Source organism: Colletotrichum navitas (genome assembly GCF_030913465.1).
Source record: "Colletotrichum navitas strain CBS 125086 chromosome Unknown LY79scaffold_10, whole genome shotgun sequence".
Classification (NCBI taxonomy): Eukaryota; Fungi; Ascomycota; class Sordariomycetes; order Glomerellales; family Glomerellaceae; genus Colletotrichum; species Colletotrichum navitas.
This window is the reverse complement of record NW_026850556.1, coordinates 94,698-112,732: the sequence shown is the minus strand read 5'-3', so window position 1 is coordinate 112,732 and position 18,035 is coordinate 94,698. Positions and strand designations below refer to the sequence as shown.

General features: G+C 54.4%; 6 protein-coding genes across 6 annotated transcripts; 4 read left to right on the top strand and 2 right to left on the bottom strand.

The window, feature by feature from the left end:
- The first annotated feature begins 1,633 nt into the window (after positions 1-1,633).
- LY79DRAFT_676849 (uncharacterized protein) lies at positions 1,634-4,644 on the top strand. The gene is made up of 8 exons (XM_060564473.1): positions 1,634-2,139; positions 2,194-2,216; positions 2,310-2,595; positions 2,672-2,753; positions 2,813-3,083; positions 3,167-3,516; positions 3,595-3,948; positions 4,038-4,644. The coding sequence occupies exons 1-8, from the start codon at positions 2,019-2,021 to the stop codon at positions 4,582-4,584; spliced, it is 2,034 nt and encodes a 677-aa protein (XP_060417649.1). The 5' UTR covers positions 1,634-2,018; the 3' UTR covers positions 4,585-4,644.
- Positions 4,645-4,937: 293 nt separating this feature from the next.
- Positions 4,938-6,212, bottom strand: LY79DRAFT_508830 (amidohydrolase; the record flags this gene model as incomplete). Its single annotated transcript, XM_060553990.1, has 2 exons — positions 4,938-5,364; positions 5,419-6,212. 2 exons carry the CDS (start codon positions 6,210-6,212, stop codon positions 4,938-4,940), a joined length of 1,221 nt encoding a protein of 406 aa, XP_060417648.1.
- Positions 6,213-7,866: 1,654 nt separating this feature from the next.
- On the bottom strand, positions 7,867-8,725 carry LY79DRAFT_508795 (WW domain binding protein 11; the record flags this gene model as incomplete). Its single annotated transcript, XM_060553983.1, has 2 exons — positions 7,867-8,582; positions 8,653-8,725. 2 exons carry the CDS (start codon positions 8,723-8,725, stop codon positions 7,867-7,869), a joined length of 789 nt encoding a protein of 262 aa, XP_060417647.1.
- Positions 8,726-9,345: 620 nt separating this feature from the next.
- Positions 9,346-11,417, top strand: LY79DRAFT_587686 (kinase-like domain-containing protein; the record flags this gene model as incomplete). Its single annotated transcript, XM_060560803.1, has 3 exons — positions 9,346-9,910; positions 9,960-10,998; positions 11,057-11,417. The coding sequence occupies 3 exons, from the start codon at positions 9,346-9,348 to the stop codon at positions 11,415-11,417; spliced, it is 1,965 nt and encodes a 654-aa protein (XP_060417646.1).
- Positions 11,418-13,162: 1,745 nt separating this feature from the next.
- On the top strand, positions 13,163-14,550 carry LY79DRAFT_600718 (uncharacterized protein). The gene is made up of 2 exons (XM_060561834.1): positions 13,163-13,514; positions 13,678-14,550. The coding sequence occupies exons 1-2, from the start codon at positions 13,332-13,334 to the stop codon at positions 14,242-14,244; spliced, it is 750 nt and encodes a 249-aa protein (XP_060417645.1). The 5' UTR covers positions 13,163-13,331; the 3' UTR covers positions 14,245-14,550.
- LY79DRAFT_701050 (uncharacterized protein) lies at positions 14,551-15,433 on the top strand (the record flags this gene model as incomplete). Its single annotated transcript, XM_060564917.1, has 3 exons — positions 14,551-14,736; positions 14,793-15,099; positions 15,156-15,433. Exons 2-3 carry the CDS (start codon positions 14,844-14,846, stop codon positions 15,431-15,433), a joined length of 534 nt encoding a protein of 177 aa, XP_060417644.1. The 5' UTR covers positions 14,551-14,736; positions 14,793-14,843.
- Between the last annotated feature and the right edge of the window lie 2,602 nt (positions 15,434-18,035).

Below are 18,035 nucleotides of genomic sequence, written 5' to 3'. Positions count from 1 at the left end.
TCCCACACCTAACCCTAGATGAACTTGCCCTTGGGCAATTCGCCAAGAAACGCTGCAATTCGACCCCTACGCCGTTAGCAGTCAACACGGCCGTCAACCAGGCTGTCGCCGCCGCCGCCGCCGTCCTCTGAGACCTCCGCGTTGCTCCCACCCGGCCAGACCGATGTCAGCTCCGGAAGCAGCACTGCCGCCGTCAGCGAATGTACCGAGCATGTCACATCACATATCAACTCACCTAGCCCTGACGGCCCCAAGGGTCGTTTTAGCCTTTATGGCCGCCGCTGCTGTATCTATGACGTTAGCAAACTATACAGAAACTCCCTTGTGCCCTAGGACCTCTTTAATCTTGTTATTGCATGCTTAAATTACAAGTATCTCTCTCTAAATGTAGACCTTATCTGCTCTGTTAGTATCTTTTGCTAATAGCTCTAGGCCAAAGATAGCTACGTTTGCCCTTTAGGCAAGAGAGAGGTCTTTAAAGACTTGCTAATAGGTAAGGGTTTTACTAAGGGAATCTTAAAGGCATATATAAGCAGCTATATCATCCTCCTGTGACTGGGATAATCGCTGCATATAGGCATAAGCAGTATTTTTGCTTTGCCTGCTGTGGAATCGATAGTGAAGCGACTGGTATGGTATGTCCTATTTCCAAGCAGCAGTCCGGATGCTCTTCCTAGCCAGCACATCCAGAAGGGCGCGTTGGAGCTCATATTCGGTATATTGCTTCATAATGGGGTGAAGAAGGTATCCTGCAAAATGGTGTTGTTTGGCGATGTATATAAAAGGAGCTGCTTCAGGCCGGGGCCGGCGCTTTCACGACCGCGGGCGGTTGGTGACCGATATTGTGTGATAGCGGCCTAGTTGGTTTCCTAGACGCGAAAATAGAAAGAAGATGTGCTAATAGCGTAACCTTGGATAGTGATGCCCTTGACAGGCGCAATACCACTGCCTAAAGGGTGGTTCCAAAGCTTGTGGCAAGACAGTGTATCAGGGAGCTTTGTGACATATAGGCAGGCAAAGCATCTAACGCTGTCGCAAAAGATTAGAAGGAACTTGAGCAGGGGGAAGCCGTGAGGGGAAGCCAGACGTAATTATAACTAGTCCTGATGAGTTAGCTCCTGGTCATTGCTCATACTTGGGATATAGGCAAAGGCCGTTCAGAGGGTGTTAGCAATGTCTTCTGGGGCACAGCGAGGGTAACAGCGCCGGAGATGGTTGACGCGAAGGTTGGGTTGCGGCGGGATCGGCGTGCTGCACGCGGCGCAGAACGCGAGCTAGAGAGAAGTGTTGTGACAGTTTAAAAAAGGTGCGCTGTGCTTTTCACGAGACTGCGGTTGTACCATACAGATTTATCTGGCTTCCACTCAGTAAACCTCCTACGTCGCTGGTGGCGACTTTCCTCGTACTGTTGTCTCTTGCCTCTGTGTTTGAACACGCACCTGAATAGTTTAATACGGTTTTTAGCTTCCTAGGCCCGCTTCTCGCAACTTAAGGGAACCCGTCGCACGCCACTGAATTAGGAGCCGTCATTGGCTTCGGGGTAGACTCCGGTGCCCCTATAGACAGTTATACCGACCTCGGTCGGCCAATCTTTCCTTTTTTTTGTCTTTCCCTCTCCTCTGACGTAAGGTGGAGAAGGGGTAGCAGGTATGGACGCCTCGACACAATTACCTACTGCCCTCAGGCACTCGCCGGAATCCAATGATCTGATGGTTACAACACCGGTGTCTCATCGGCACATGCTCTGGACCCCAAGCACAAAACTTGGCTCCGTCAACAGCCAATATTTTTTCCAGGCCCCACGCTTCGTGAGCCATCAGAGCGATACATGCAGAGGTGGTGGGCCTTTGACCCGTGGCTCACACCATTGCCTATGCTTGCTGGGCTTGCTGGGATATTCTTCATTGTTTTGTTTCACTTCGTCTACAATTCACCCAACTTTTCCTCCTAAATTCGCTGTATGCAACCCAGAGGAAGCGATCTCGTGCGCGATCACTTCCTACAAGCGATTCTGAATAATGGAAAACACAGTGAAGCTGAGGCCACTGTTGCCGCTCGGCGCCAGCGGTCAGCCAGCGGCCCCAAGCATTGTATCGGTACCCAAGAGGAAGAGGCCGCAAGTGTCGGCCGCGTGTAATGGTATGCTCCTCGCACCCAGACGTTGAAAAATTGTGTCTCTAATGCCATCTTTAGGTTGTCGGAAGAAGAAGATCAAGGTCAGTAGATACAACCCTTCTCATGTTCCATTGTGTACCTTTTGTTGTACACATAGTCGAGAAAGAACAAGCTCCGGCTAAAAGCCATGGCAGTGCGATGGCGTCCGACCGTGCTGCTACGCCTGCAAGGCCTCGAATGCACCCTGTGCCTACCCCGTCCCTGAGGGTCTGTCACAAAGGGAGGCCCAGAAACAGAAGCTCAGTCATGTGTCGATAGCACACGAGAAAAGCCAGCGGGTCCTGGAACTACTCCGAGCGAATCGAGATGGGACCTCTCAAGATATTCTAAAGGAATTGCAGCACTCGAAACACCTTGATGAGGCCATCGAGTCCATAGCCGATGCCAGTCTGTTGCTACCGGATATTTACAACCAGAGGAGTAGGCACTCCCAAAGTCTACGGGTGTATAGGGGACTTGGGATGTTTTGGTCGTTAACATTGATATGACATCGTAGGAGACCCGGGAGACCCGGGAGACTTCGCAAACCACCCAGAAGCCCTAAATCGCGAACCAGCAACTAAACATTTGACATCAAGGTACATTTAGCTCTGTAAATCCGACTCTTGACCATGTTACTGACCTCTCGTCGAGCTAGTTCCGATGAATTCGTAAAGGCCCCGCCAGCTGCCAACTTTGATCCCGAACCTATCATGCCCGTCTCGCGCTGGACAATTGTTTCGCAAGACAACAAGCTGTTGACCTACCTCATTGACCTCTTCTGGACCTGGGACGATACCTTGTCCCATCTTATCGACCGAGAGCTCTTCATCGGCGAGTTGAGCGCCGCCAGACCAGACTCCTGCACTGGCCAGAACCGGGGGTTCTGCTCACCCTTTCTCGTAAACGCCATACTCGCCGTGGCTTCTGTGTGTGCTTACGATCCTCCTCTACGTTCCCCTTGTATCTTAACCAGTCCCTTGACGCTAACGGTTCTACTCGATGAATGCAGCTACACGCGACGAGGAAGGAGTCTGAGTCGTATTCAGGAGACATGGTTGCTCTAAGCCACAGATTCGCTAGCCATGCATTCGATATGCTCGAGTTGGAAAAGTGTGTGAGCTCGTTGACTCTTCTGCAGGGCGTAGCCGTCCTTTGGGTCTTTGTCGGCAACCGGGGCTCTCAAGCGTCCCACACGGAATATACGAGCCTCAGAGACCTGCTCCAACACACCTGGCTCGCACTTGGCCTAGACACCGGCAGCTCCGCGCACTTTGGGGATTCCGGAAATAAAAATGCGGAAGATGTCAGGATCTGGCAGGCGGTTTCTCACATTACATGGGGATTTTACTGCTTCTTCGCGTACGTCCTTACCCACCCACCCTTGGATGGCTGGTCACCAGAACGCCGCGGCTGACGAGTAGTCGTTTCTTCACACAGAAAGATGGCCTTGCTATTTTCTCCAGACATGCTGGTCCCGAAACCGCTCATCATGAAATCGTTCGAGAACTTGAGAATCCACCAAGGGTCCAGCTCACCAGACTCGGTCTCTTCCGCTGGCACGGATAGCATTGCCAGCCACATATCATACCAACTGCAAGTGTTCAGTGCAAACTGCTCTCTTTGCGAAATTACCGACCAGTTGATATCGGGCTTCTTGAAGGACGATCAAATATCACTCCTGGATAGCAGCCACTGCACGGCACTTTATAACAAGCTGCTCTGTTGGAAGCTGGTACTTCCAGGTCACCTCCTGACTAGCAACGGTATTTGTCCGTCTGTCTTGTTGCTCCAGTAAGTCGCGCCGTTGCTCTGGCTCTCTAGGTACCGGACAAAAATATTTCGACACAGAACCTCGGCTAACACCCCTTCCCCTAAACCAGAGCAACGTACGACTTCGTCGCCTTGAAGCTCCTCTTCAGCTACACGGACCACGCGGGCACCGACTTCTTTGACAACCGCAACGCCGCCTCCCTCCAGATCCTCCACGCGAGCTCCTTAATGACGAACCTCTGGATTTACCGAGGTATCTACACCATCAGGCACGAATACTGGGCCGCCGAGTACTGCTCCTTCGTCGCCCACGCCCTCCTCCCCCGACTCGTAACCGACACCTCGACCCCCGCGATCCAAGATGCCATCGGCCGCGCGTGCTGCGTGCTCGGCGAGATGGAGAGCGCGGGAGTCTCGGGCCGCGCGCTGAAGCTGCTGGCCGGCGTCGAGGAGAGGGCGAAGGCCCTGAAGGTGCGGGTGCCGTCGTATGGGCGGAGGCCGACGGCGCACGAGGGCGCCGCTGCACCTATGGTTCTGGTGAGAGGTGCGCGAGTCTTTGACGGCGCGAAGAGGGGTATGCTGGGCCTCGAAGACGAGACATACACGGTCGGCTTCGGAGAGACTATTGAGTACGTGGAAGGTCCCGGCGGAGAGTGAGGAGGAGAACGAGGCGAAGGGACGGCGAATAATGACGCGATTATGCATCGGCCATCCCGGTAGTGCACGGAATTTGTGATTTATTTTCGTTATGGCTCTAGAAAAGCTTTTGAAAGCTTTTGGTTGATGGAAGTGTCTTAGAGCTCATTCAACGCCCGCAGCAAGGTTGGTCCACAACACTTGCATGGGTTGCAATAGTTCTGGTCTCATAAGTACAGAGTTCGTTCCGGCCACAAAGCCTTTCTTCATTATACTTCATCTTATCATGTTACCGAATGAGACCGCCGTGTGATGATCCAAGGAACAGAAAGCCCCCCAACCCTTGGACATAATCATCAGATACTCCGCCCACCTTATGCCGCAATTTTTTTAGGATCGACCTCTTCCCCCTGTATCCAGATCCTCCTGATGTTTCGGGTCGCATTGATGTCTTCCAGAGGGTTCCCCTCGACGAGGACAAGATCAGCCCGGAGGCCGCCCCGGATGATGCCGCGGTCGCTGAGCCGGAACGCCTTGGCAGCCACGCAGGTCGCCGAGCGCAGCACGTCGAGCCGCGGCATGCCGGCGTCGACGAGCAGGCGCAGCTCCTCGTGCAAGCTCTCGCCAAACGGTATCTGGACTCCCGGGATCAGGTTCGCCGTCGTGCCGGCGCAGATGGTGACACCGGCGTCGTGCAGCGTGCGCACGGTAGCCGTCGCGTTGTTGTAGTCGCTGCCCACGCTGGCACCCGGGTCGGTGTGCTGTCTCGAGCCCGTGTCGGCAGAGTTGTCGTCGTGGTCCCTCTCCGCGCCATCGCCACCGGCGAAGTCGCGGCGCTGCGAGGGGATGCCGGACGGCCGGTCCCTATCACCGGTGTCGCTGGTTATCGCGGTGGATGTATCGGACTTCTCGGCCTGCGCGCGCCTCCACATCATGCCGAGCGTCGGCACGAAGACCTTGCCCTGGGCGGCCATCTCGCGCGCCATGGCGGGGTCCAGGGCCGCGTCGAGCGGCGCATGGGCAAAGATGTCGAAGCCGGCGAGCATGGCGCGTTCGTAGCTTGCTTTGCCGGCGGTGCGGGCAATGGTGAGCTTGCCATGGGCGTGAGCGGCGCCGACAATGGTCTTAAGAATCTCGTCCGTCGGCAAGTAAATGTCGACGACGACTTTGATGAAGTCTGCTCGGTCCGGGCCGCTCGATCTCGCCGAGACATATCTCATGGCATCTTCGCACGTGCTGATGATGGACTCGTACGGGCTGTCGTACAGCTGCGTTTGACAGTCCTTAGCAGACGTGGCCCCAGTGCCAGATGTGAAGAAAGTGGGCAGACCCGTCCTACCGGCAGCATAGACTTGCAGAGCCTGGCATTGCTGTGTATTGCTGCTCAGGTCGATAACGGTGGTGACTCCGTAACTCGCAAAAGAACCAAGAGCAGCATTCGCACCCTTGATGTTTGCGTAAACGTCAATAAAGCCGGGTAACAATGAGCAGCCACGCCCGTCAACGACGCAATCAGACGTCTCGGCCTCAGAGCCATCGGCCATGGGGTCCTGGATATTGCCGGCAGACCGAGTGAAGACGACATTTCCCGCTTCACGGATCACCTCGCTATCGAAGACGCGAACATTCTTGATGAATATTTTCGTCATAGCTCCGAGTGTCTCGATCTCGATGAAACGTGTACGTGTAGCGTGCTGCTAGGGTTGTGTAATCCAGCTTTGGCTTGAGAGTGCAGTTTCGGGATTCGGTGGCCCGGTTGATTGCCCTTGATAGTTGGCAGACAGATAGGCGGGTAATAAACAGCCTTTTGATCAGTTGTCTTGATGCTGCAAACTAGGGCAGGCGAACACAGAAACCCAGTGATAAACGTGCTCTACGCGAACACATACCGCACCTATGTGCCACACAAAAGATGGCGAAAAGGTTTCCCAATGACAAATATCGGAGTCGGACAGTTCGCCGATAAAGAGATTACAAGTTGCGAATGGGATCACGGCCGCATGTTGCTTCATAAGTTTGATCACACTGGCCTGGCCGGGGGTTCGATAGGACGCATGCGTTCGGAGGAGGCTCCGTTCGTGGGGCACCAATGGGGGTTGGAATCCTATTTAAACTCGGCAGGGGAGGTCTCTATGATGGTGTTCAAATAACTCGATCCAATGGCTGTCGACGTCAGATGTCAGTTATGTTGGCCATGCTGATTCGAGGAAAAGTCGACACAGAGCTTGCGAGCCAATTGGAACATCGAGTTATTCGGAGCTCTCTCCTGAATTCCCGGCTGATAGGTCGTGTTGCCGTATAACGCAACCGATACTGCGCCTTTCCCGCATGTCATATATCACAAGGCGCCCTATTGCGTCATTGGGAGTGGTCATACTGACCCGTACGGAGTACTTACACCAGAACTTGGAAGTGTTACATGTAGTTGGTCCTCAAGGCGCCAATGTGGATATCTTTTTCGCGGAAGGCCCTCCGGTCTCTAGTAGCCCTGGAGAACTGCAGCAGCTTGCTGGGATCCTTGCAAGAAATGCTGTTGCTTTCAGAGGATATCCAGAGGCTGCGCTTTAGTTGCCATTGCTCTCTTTTGGTATATCATCTTCTATGCTATCTCCACGCCTTAGGGTGTCGCTATTTTTGTATGGCAGCAACCTGAAATTGTCATATCCTCCACCGAATCGAAGAGCTGCCAGCCGGAGCCTGAGTGCCACCAATAGAGTCGAAGACGCGCCGCTTTACACATGCTTCTTCGGAAACGACGTATGGTTCGGTGACAGTGATCATGTAGCGATCGCTTTCCTTTCTGTTCTTCAAGATTGACCCAACCTTCGATGAGGCTTGATAAACTGCCGAAATCAATTACCAATAGAAACCACACCACTATTGGGCAACTGGGACGAAGGATGGTCAGCCATGCTTTTGCTGCTCTCGTAACGTTGATACTCTGACTTTGGAGTAATCCCTGCGCCACATAATCCGCATGTCGCCAATTGGGATGCGCTTCGTATCTCATTCTTGATTGTAACACTAGAAGGCAATGCTCTCATCCCGCAGTCTGGGTCTGGCTGGAAAACTTGGCGGTAAATGCCGCAGTCCTAGAAATGCGAAAGCGGCTGTCACCGAGACAGTTAGATGGGAGTAGTCTCGATACTTGCCCAGTTTCGTGTGCTGCGCAAAGCTGCCGAGAAGCTTCGTTGTGCGAGATGCGACTGAGCTGTGAGCAGTTGCGTCTCATTGCCAGGCTTCTCAGACTGTGCTATCGGCACAACGAGGGTGATGGTAATGGGGGTGTACAGTTGACCCCGATCAAATATCTTCATCGTCGGCATCTTCAACCATAGCCCTCTTGGATCCAGCGGTTTCGGTTTCGTCTGTCAAGGCTAGTGCCTTCAAGTAACCCTCTTGTTCGAGCTTGTCTGCTTCCTCAGGTTCCATCAAGCCACCCTTGCCCTTGCCTTTATCCATCTTTATTTTGACGGCGGTAGGCACAAATGCAGATACTGCCTCCTTCGCCAGGTTTCGAACTATGGGTTTGGCCTCATACACAGTCTTCGGTTCTGGCGCTGCAGGCTTTTCCTCCTTCTCGTCCGACTTCTGGGTTTCGGCCTGCTGAGCTTGCCAGCGAGCTCGTCTCTTGGCATACCATTTATCCATCATTTCCTTTGGAATCGGCGGCGGGGTATCTCGTGGCATGGGAATACTTTTGACATCATCCGGGACGTCCTCGTCGCTTGTCAGCTCGTTGTCGTCCCTTCTCCGCTTTCCAAGGACTCCCCTTGAGGGATCACCACCTCGGTTGAAACCTCCATGACCAAATGAAGGGGCCTTGTCGCCTAGTGCTTCGCGGGCCTTTTTCACTGCACGCAGCTCCTTCTCGAGACCTTCGAGAACTTGTTCTTCGTGACGGGAGAGCTTGCCACCTCCTGTTGTTATGGCCTTAAGGTCGTCTATCTGCTTCTGGATTCGTTCGGGATTTCGACGAGCGAGCTTCTCATTGCGACGTGATTGGACTTCAGCCTTGCCTGCACGGTTGATGCATCAGTAAAAACGTCGCCAATAACGGCGAGCATAAACCCCTGGTTTGGGGCATACCTTTCTTGATTGCTTTGACTTTTTCAGCTTTCCGCTGGGCTTGCACAGGATTGAAGTTGCGTTCCTTCGGCATTTTGGGATGTCGAGCTGGTATGGGGTTGGTTTGGCTGACGTAGTGAGTTTCGAGGTCGTTGTCGACATTGATATCAGAGGAAAGAAGCTTTGGCCATCAGGAAGAAGCCCGATCACTTATTCCGACAACGTTATAATCTTATCTTATATCATCACGTGATCATGTTGTATTCGCGACATGGGTCCCCCAGCGGTTGCCCTTGCAACATTGTTGACTTGATGCCCCGCATTACCCAATAACACTGTCCTTTGTTCCCTGTCTCCCCCCTAAAACGTGAGAGTGCCCACCCGGGCAGCGATCGACTGTGCATGGTTCTATCAGCCTTCAGGCCCATAGATCTTGGGCTGTCTGTCTCCATACATCGCCCTGGATTCCAGCCCAAATCAACCCCACGTCGGAGAAGACAACAACATAATAAGCCGCGCTGGTCATCCTCTATCAAAAGCACGCAACTTTATTCGTACTCGGCAGCGATTTCAATCCTTTCAGCTCTCTCCTATCAGCCCCATCACCGGCTGACTGTTTGCTCGTTTTGTTTTCGGCCTTCGTGCAGCCTTGACCTCACTTCACTTCCCCTCCCTCAATTTATCGCGGCCTGTCTGTTTGACAACGTCGTAACGATGTCAGGCTTTATGGCCAACCTGTTCCCAGGAGGGACAAGAGACACTCATACCTCGTCGCGACCAGAGACACCCACAAGAAACAGCTTCATCAATCCACCCAGCACGCCCCAGGGCAGCCCTAGCAAGAGAACAATCCCTCCTGGGGCCCACGAATTGCCCGATACATTCGACAATGCGCTCAAGCTGAGCACTCCTGTGCTCGAAAGGCCCAGACTCGACCGTCCCTTGAGCGTGATCACCACCCCGCAGTCTCCCGGAAGGGGCAACGAAAACAGCCCTAGCATGGACGAAAGCGTGTTGCACAAGGGAACGACCTCCACCGGCAGTCCATTGAAGAAGTCCCATGGACAGGAAAACACCCCTCCTATCCCGCGCTTGGGAGCGACTGACTCCCCTTACCAGCAAAGCCATGCCGCCATCTCTCGCCATGAGCTGTACCAGCCAAGAGAGAAGGCTGCAACTCCCAGAAACAAGTTCAATACTCAGAGAGCTCTTACTCCAGAAGAGTTGGAGATCCTGCAACGTCCCAATGTGCGAAGACTTGTCAACGTGACGCAGCTTTGTATGTTGTATCCCTCAAAACTTGCTGCCATTCAGCTGACGAAGACTAGACTTTCTTGACTACTACTTCGACCTCCTCACCTACGTCGGCTCCAGACAGAACAGGTTGACTGCATTCCAGTCGGAAATTCCGCCCCCACCCGAGACTGACGAAGCGACGTACAATCAGATGTGGCAGAAGTATAAGGGCCGGGAGCGCGCCAACCTGAGAAAGAGGCGTGTCAGACTTCGTCAGGGTGACTTCCAGATCCTGACGCAGGTTGGACAGGGGGGCTACGGCCAGGTCTTCCTCGCGCAGAAGAAAGACACTCGCGAGGTTTGTGCCCTGAAGGTGATGAGCAAGAAACTGCTCTTCAAGCTGGACGAAGTCCGCCATGTCCTGACAGAGCGCGACATCCTTACGACCGCCAAGAGTGACTGGTTGGTTCGCCTGCTTTACTCTTTTCAGGATGACAAGAGTATCTATCTTGCCATGGAGTATGTGCCAGGTGGAGACTTCCGCACCCTGCTGAATAACACTGGTGTTCTGAGCAACCGCCATGCGCGTTTCTACATCGCCGAGATGTTTTGCTCTGTTGATGCGCTCCATCAGCTTGGGTACATCCACAGAGACTTGAAGCCGGAGAACTTCCTTGTTGACTCCACCGGGCACGTCAAGCTCACCGACTTTGGATTGGCAGCGGGCATGCTCGCTCCAGCCAAGATCGAGTCCATGCGAGTCCGTCTCGAGAAGGCTTCCGAGACATCGGTGCCGTTTGGAAAGCCCATGGATAAGCGAACTGTGGCGGAGCGGCGAGAAGGCTACCAGACGATGCGGGCGAAGGACATGAACTACGCCAAGTCCATCGTTGGCTCGCCTGACTACATGGCGCCTGAGGTTCTTAGGGGGGACGAGTACGACTACACTGTGGACTACTGGAGTTTGGGCTGCATGCTGTTCGAGGCACTGACAGGATTCCCTCCATTTGCCGGTTCCACCCCTGATGAGACTTGGCGGAACTTGAAGCACTGGAAAGAGGTTCTCAAGCGGCCTGTATGGGAGGACCCCAACTACTTCCTCAGCAACCGCACATGGAACTTCATCACGACGTAAGTGCTCCTTCTGTCCCAAGGTTCGCGTACAACGTTAGCTGACTACGGTCCACAGTTGCATCAACTCCCGGTCCAGGCGTTTTTCCAACATCAAAGAGATTTATGAGCATCACTACTTCGCCGAGGTTGACTGGGACACCCTGCGGAGTACCAAGGCTCCATTCGTGCCCGAGCTCGACTCGGAGACTGACGCAGGATACTTTGATGACTTCTCCAACGAGGCTGACATGGCCAAGTACAAGGAGGTGCATGACAAACAGCAGGCGTTGGAGACCATGGCGGATCGTGATGACGAGATGGGCAAGAGTCTCTTCGTTGGCTTCACATTCCGCCACCGCAAAACCACAGACGATGTCAGTCCGCGCAAGCCGATACCATTCAAGGAGGAAGAGGTCACCTTTGGCACGATGTTGTAGAGCAAGCCTGTGTGGCGGAGAACGGAATGGCAGTGGTTTCGTCAGCGGGGCTACCACTGAGCTTGGAGCCGACAGATTCCATTCATTGACGGTGATGAGATAGACGTCATGGCAGGTGGACAAGGCGGTGCTGGGGACCGGGGGGCTACTTGTATGAGTTTGGGATTGGACTACCCTGCAGTAACGGCGTGTCTGAGACGTGATTGCGGACTTTCTTTTTGCATTGGAGTTTGCGCGAGGATGGGAATGGGATGAAGAGCCTGCTGCATCGCATCAAGCAAGCAGGGTCCTCCTACCGGCTAGGGTTAATTCAAGGGTATGGGACGGCGTTGCAGACGGCCGATCATCCGACACACGTGGGACTAGAGATGATAGACACGCAGAGAACTGATCTTTTCTTCTTTTTCCAATACGTGAGCTTTCCCCAACATACCGGTAGCGGCGACAGCCAACTGCCGCGTCATCTGCTGAGGCGGACGCGGAACCCCATGAGAGTACCTACGTTAGCTTACGCCGATATGACCAGCCTCGACACATCGGAACGCCGACAGCCAGCCCATAATCTGTTGCCCTTCGTGAAGGCGGCCAGCCAGATGACCAACCCGGGTCCAGCAGCAGCATAAGCACATATTCTGAAACAAATGGAATAAGGCAGGCTCCAGTTTAGGCCGGTGATCAGGTTATTAGCGCCCAGACAGTACCTAACTACCCGCTGGCAATGCTGCGTTTCGGGGGGCTTTTTTTTAACCCGGTTTGGAGGGGCAGCATGATCCCGATGGATGGTTGTGAGTCGCATCAGGCACGGAGCACCAACGTTAGCAGCATCAGCGCACTCTCACATTCGGACGAGTCGGCGCACCTATGTCAGGGGAGAGACACCAAAAAAGGGCGGGATCCTAAGGCCGCTGTCACAACAGAAGCGAGGGAAATCAAGGGGAAATAGAATCCATGTTTCGAGTTACCCGGGGGACCGAGCCTGTGCCGGTTCAAACGGCAGTTAGTGCTGATTGGCTCGGGCAGCCATGGATCACCAGCCAACACTAGGAGCTGCCGCTACGGCCGGTGTTCCCCAAACCCCATCCCGGACTTCCACCTGTCAAGTCACACCACCAACCGACCGAACCAACTGCCTTGTTTACGCGGCCCTGTTGGGCTATGGTAAGCATGCAATGCCGACGAGCCACTCGGATTTATCTGACTGCTGCAGGCGAAGAGGTGGCCACCTCTGAGCGAAGTTCTCGATCGGCGCTATCTTTTCTCTCTCTTCCCCTATTTTCTTGTCACGCAGCCCATGGGAGCGCCATGCAGGGCTGCGCCCTGGCTTTGATGCGAGGGGGTGGAAGGACAGGGCGGTCTGCACGATGCGCTGTGCTGAAATCGTAAGCAGACAGGTTGCCAGAGGGATGGAGGAAGGGACGAAGAGGCCTTCGACCGTCGTACCGAACCAGCGGCCTGGGCTACCCGAGAGGATTTGCGAAAGAGTTCAAAGAGTTCTACGCGAGTGTCTGTGGGCCGGCCAGTGGTTCCCTTCACCAAGGAGACGAGGGGGCCACCAAGACACCATGTCATTGCTTTTTGCCATGCGTCTTTCGGGACCGAAGCTCTGGCTTCCCACCCCAGTCTGCAGGAGTAAGATTGCCATAGACGTCAGCGGGCGGAGAGGCGTATTTGTGTCTGAGGCGAGGAGGCGGCCATGTCGTTCGCAGAATATAAAGAGAAGCCATTCGAGCTCTGTGTCGTCCGGTGTTTGGCTACTGCTCTGATACACCAATCTGATACACCAATCTGGGACGCATCCTATCTTCGCCGCAAACACATACTCACCTACAAGCCTCTTTTCATCAGTCTTACCAACGACCTCTGCTATCCCAACCAACAAAAAAAAAAAAAACACCAAAGCGAAACCCCATCAAAATGAAGGCCACCATCGTCGCTGCTGCCCTGGCCCAGGGCGCCGCTGCTGTCGCCGCCCCCAACGGACCGGGCAATGGAAACTGGGGCCCCGGGAACGGTGCCGGTTTCGGTGGATTCGGATATGGCGGTGGATTTGGCGGCTTTGGCCCCGGAGGCTTCGGCATGGGTGTTGCTCAGTGCGCTGTAAGTCTCATGTATTAGACTTTTCTTCCTGTCATCGCAACATTTGTCCCATCATGTTGTTGGGTCCCCCCCTCACCCACTCCCCCGCACGCACCCCCGCCATCATTGCCCCGCCCCCCCAAAATTCTGGTCTTCAGACGACTGACACATACTCCACTTACAGAGCTCTTGCTTCTCCTCCCACTTCGCGACCGCCACCCCTACCCCCCAAGCTTTCTGCACCGATACCCCGGCGCTGAACGACTGCGTTCGCTCCGCCTGCACCACCAACACGGCGGCGCTGGCGTCGTACACCTCCGTGTCCTCGTCCGTGTGCAACGCCTTCACGTCCTGCGCGAGCACGAGCACCTTCACCTACAGCGGCGGCTGGTGGGGCGGCGCGTCCAAGACGGATGCTGCCGTCACGATCACGGGATGCCCCGTCGACGGCTGGTGGGGCCCCGGCGGCGCGTGGGGCGGCATGGGCCCCGGCTGGGCCTACAAGACCGACACCGTCACAGTCACCCGCACTGTCAACGGCGTCCCCGTCACGGGACCCGCCACCGTCGCCCAGGCCGTTTCGGGCAGCAGCACGCTGTTGACGACCTTCACCGGCGCGCTGGCGGCCCAGGAGACGGGCTCGTCCGGCTCCGGCTCGAAGAACGCCGCGGCTGGTGGCGACTCCAACCGCGCTGTCAAGGTTGCCGGGGCTGCCTTGGGCGCGGTCGTCGCTGTCGTCGGCTTGATGTAAGGGATGCGACACCACCGGACTGGGGGGCTGTCGATCCCATTACCCTTAAACCTGTATAACGCGACAAAAATAAGGGGCCAATGATTTGGTGTCAATTGTGGGGGCAAGGTTTCGTTTCTATTTCAACGTCATCCCTTGATGACTAGGACCACGTGGACGCATGGATGTTAATAAGGCTGGATACCTTGTGTGTAACTTTTTCGATGACGAGACGTCTCTGTTGGGAGATGACCACAGTCTTTACTTATGATCTAGAATAGTCACGGCCGGACGCGATGAATGGAAATGAATGTGTTTGTTTTTCACCTAGTGCACCTATCAGCGCGTAATAGCCCCTGCCATGTGGAGTACACCAGGTTGTCTGACTGATTATGCTGTTCCCGTCGCCAACCACGTATCAGTGATAGTCCAGGGGTAGAGAGACAAATCAAACATGTCAGAGGGGGGCAGTTGTGGACTTCTCTCGAGTGGCCACTCTCGAGTGAAGTTTTGGTGAGTTTTCCACTGCAATCAAGCTCGGAGAGTTGTTATCCTGACGGCATAAACAGTGCAGCTTATGAATTTTGTGCACGTCGAGCAATCCGATGCAGTAGGATGATATGCTCGAGAAATACGTCACATCAATGCTTCGCGGAGCTGGTCATAGATGGATAACTAACTGTGTGCTGCTTTGTGCTTGTAACACTCACGCATTCTTACACCACGAGACATTGACGACTTCGTTGTTCACTTGCGCCAGTAGTTGTAGACTTCCAAGAATCAGACTCAATAGGAGGTGGGCATTGTGGGGTGGTCGGCTACTCACTTCGGGTCAGGTCGATATGAGCACCACCGCTCGCCAACCACCCGTGCGTGGTACGTATGACCAGCCACCCTTGGAAAGGTCGTCACGTGGCGTAAGAGGTCCCTAGGCTTTATTTACTTTCACCTTTCGCCGCCGTTGCTGTGGAGACGGTCGTCAACAATCGCGCCCCACCTTCGCGTCCCGGGACTCGAGGAGGAGGAAGACGGGATGAAAGCACAACACGCGGGCGCGAACCACCCGCGCTCCTTCCTCCGATGCCTCAACACGGTCCGCGAACCAGTCTCGCGCACCCTGAAGGCCTCCAAGGAGCGCTCGAGGCCCTACTTGGCCCAGAAATCCCCCTCCGGCTTTCGCCAAACACAGAAGGCGATCCCCTCGGCGTAGGGGGTTCGGGTCAAACTGTGATTTCGAGGCACTCGCCAAGGTCGATGGTTCGAAACCCACCCGAGTCGATCGAAAAAGTACCGCACCGGACAGCCTACTCGACGACTGGCTAGCGATGACTTCCCGGCATGTGCACCAGAGATGTAGCTCCCACCGGGGAGTGAACTCTTTTGACTTTTGGCTCATATTGGTAAATTTTTTTTTTTTTTGCAACAGCATGCTGCTGCTTGTTCGTCGCGTTCTATCCTCCTCTATGCTAGGCGTAGTGTTTGGGGCGGGAATGTCTCGATTAGGAACTCGAATGACTTAGACTGCGTGTAAGCGTACTCTGGCGCACATCTGACAGTTTGGCTCCCTCCGCCATAGAAGATTGCTAGCCTATATTCACGTTATACACTGACATGTTCTGACCTCGTCGCTCTCTGTGTCATGTGAGCCTAGTATTGTAGCCCCTGAGTGGTCATTCGTGTGTATCACCATGATCGATGAGTCTGAGCTGGCCTGACTACGGATAACACACAAATATATAGAATTCAACATCGTGTCTCCAAAATCAAAAGAAAGTGCAAAGCATCGAATTTATGGTTCTCTGTGCAACAACAATGTGGGAGGGAGAAATCCAGAGCACAGAAAGGACCAAATCGCTCATCAGATATACGGTAGTGTGCACCGCCAAAGCATCCCAATTACTTCAGCTGCGAGACCCTCATGATTTATTGCACACCCGGTTCACATATGTAGTTTCTTATGACTTCCACACGCTTGTTCCTGCACATCTTGCTCCCATCCTTTCCCCACAGAACTCGTATACTCAATTGACTACCCTGCAAAAGGCCACACAGAGTAAACGGTCCCGCCGATGTCTAACCAAATAGAGTGTGATCCTTTCCGCGGGTTTGGACATCTCGCCAACGGCCCGTTCGTGGATATGCCAAGTCACATATCCCGTCTGCGGTGATGAAACAGAATAGGAAGTACCGATCGGAAGATCCTAACCGCACACCGGCTCATTCAACTTGTTCAGTAGGGAACTCGACAGCGGGAGACACCTCTCGGCCTTCACTGTATCCTCTAAGGAGCCTGCTAAAAGCGGTTTGCTGCATGTACGCCCGCCATGCGGGGACTAGAACTTGCTTCACCACATCAATCGGCACACCGCCGGCTCATTCATCGGCTGAAAAAGAAAAAGAAAAAAAAACCGGCCGAGTTCCTACCTGTTCCGCCGCATCGCAAACGCACACCGTCCCCCAGGGGCCAGAACAATCCGCAGCGGAAAGGCGAAGCGACATGGCGGCGGACTGCAAGCGCAAGGGTTGAACTCAAACTCCGCGCCCACTGGTGGACTTGGCACGTATCGAGGACACTCGCAAAGGGGGCTCGTTTTGCGAGCCAGTCGCGAACCGAGTGCAAACATGGTATCTGTTTCGAGGCACGAAGGTACGGAACGAGGGGAGGGGACCGCGGAACGGGGGGGAGGGGACGACTTGCTGGATACATTGGTGGACGGTGCAAACTAAGCGATGTTCCGTGTACTTTCTGCATAGAGCATGAAGTTACGACGAACGTTTGTTTTTGGCCGTGGTCGTGTTTGAGGGTTATCTACCCGAACCGTTCATGCTCCCCCGCCCCCCTCCTACTTACACGGCATCGCGGTTACTTGGACCGTTGGAGCACGGACGTTCCGGGCATAGCTTAGGTCCCTTATTCCCTTTGAAGGGGGAAAGAAATTGTGACGAACCTTTCAAACGTTGTCGAATCAACTTTCGGCAATCTTGAAACGCAACGCCCTCTCAAAGCAAGGGGAGCAAACGGTCGCCAAAGGCTATATATAGTTTTCCTCTTTAGAGTTGTCCTACGAGAAGGGGAACCCCCCTTTTCCCCTCTGTAGCATAACGGAAAGAAAACACAAATGCCGAAATGGGCTGTCGTCGGCGGCGCGTCCTTACTCACCAATCTGGTTGGATCAACTGAAAGCCGGGTCTAGGGGGGGGCGGAGGGGGAAGCCTATTCATACCTGGGGCCCAGCACACATGTGAAAATCGGTAGCGGGTAGCGGGCAGTGAGGCTTTGCCTCCAGCCGCTCTCAGTGGCTAGCAAACAGATCAAGGGTCCTTCACTGAGTGATAATAAACAGGGAGCCGACCGAGGCAGCCTTGACGCATCCTTGATTGCATGCGCGGCCATGGTATACGTAAGCAGAAATGCCCCGGGAAAGCATTAATGAACGCGAGGTATAGAGGCTCTCTGCTATACTCTAAGAATGTATCGCCTGACTGTCACATGAGGAGAGGTCATCTGCTCGCCGTCTCCGGCATAGGCCTCCGCAGGGTGGAAACAGTTGTGTTGGTCGAGCGAGATTATCATTAGCCAACATGCCTCCTGAAGAAAGAATACGTTACGTTACGAGCTGCCTGGGCCAGTGACAAGCCCGCATCTGACGCAAGGCAAGTTCACCATGTCAATGGCCCAAGTGCTACCGAAGTTGGGGAACCGGTGGCCTTACCGGTATCCAGACGCCGGGAGACGACCGGCGAAAACATCGGCAGTTTGCAAAGTGGAGCGATCCGCTCCTCCGTGACGGCGGATGACTGATCGGGACTCA

Excerpts from the sequence above, each read along its gene's own strand:
- LY79DRAFT_676849 (XM_060564473.1), top strand. The coding sequence starts at position 2,019 with ATGGAAAACACAGTGAAGCTGAGGCCACTGTTGCCGCTCGGCGCCAGC. Across the intron at positions 2,140-2,193 it reads AGTGTCGGCCGCGTGTAATG|GTTGTCGGAAGAAGAAGATC; the intron begins GTATGCTCCTCG and ends TGCCATCTTTAG. Across the intron at positions 2,596-2,671 it reads GGATATTTACAACCAGAGGA|GAGACCCGGGAGACCCGGGA; the intron begins GTAGGCACTCCC and ends ATGACATCGTAG.
- LY79DRAFT_600718 (XM_060561834.1), top strand. The coding sequence starts at position 13,332 with ATGAAGGCCACCATCGTCGCTGCTGCCCTGGCCCAGGGCGCCGCTGCT. Across the intron at positions 13,515-13,677 it reads TGGGTGTTGCTCAGTGCGCT|AGCTCTTGCTTCTCCTCCCA; the intron begins GTAAGTCTCATG and ends CTCCACTTACAG.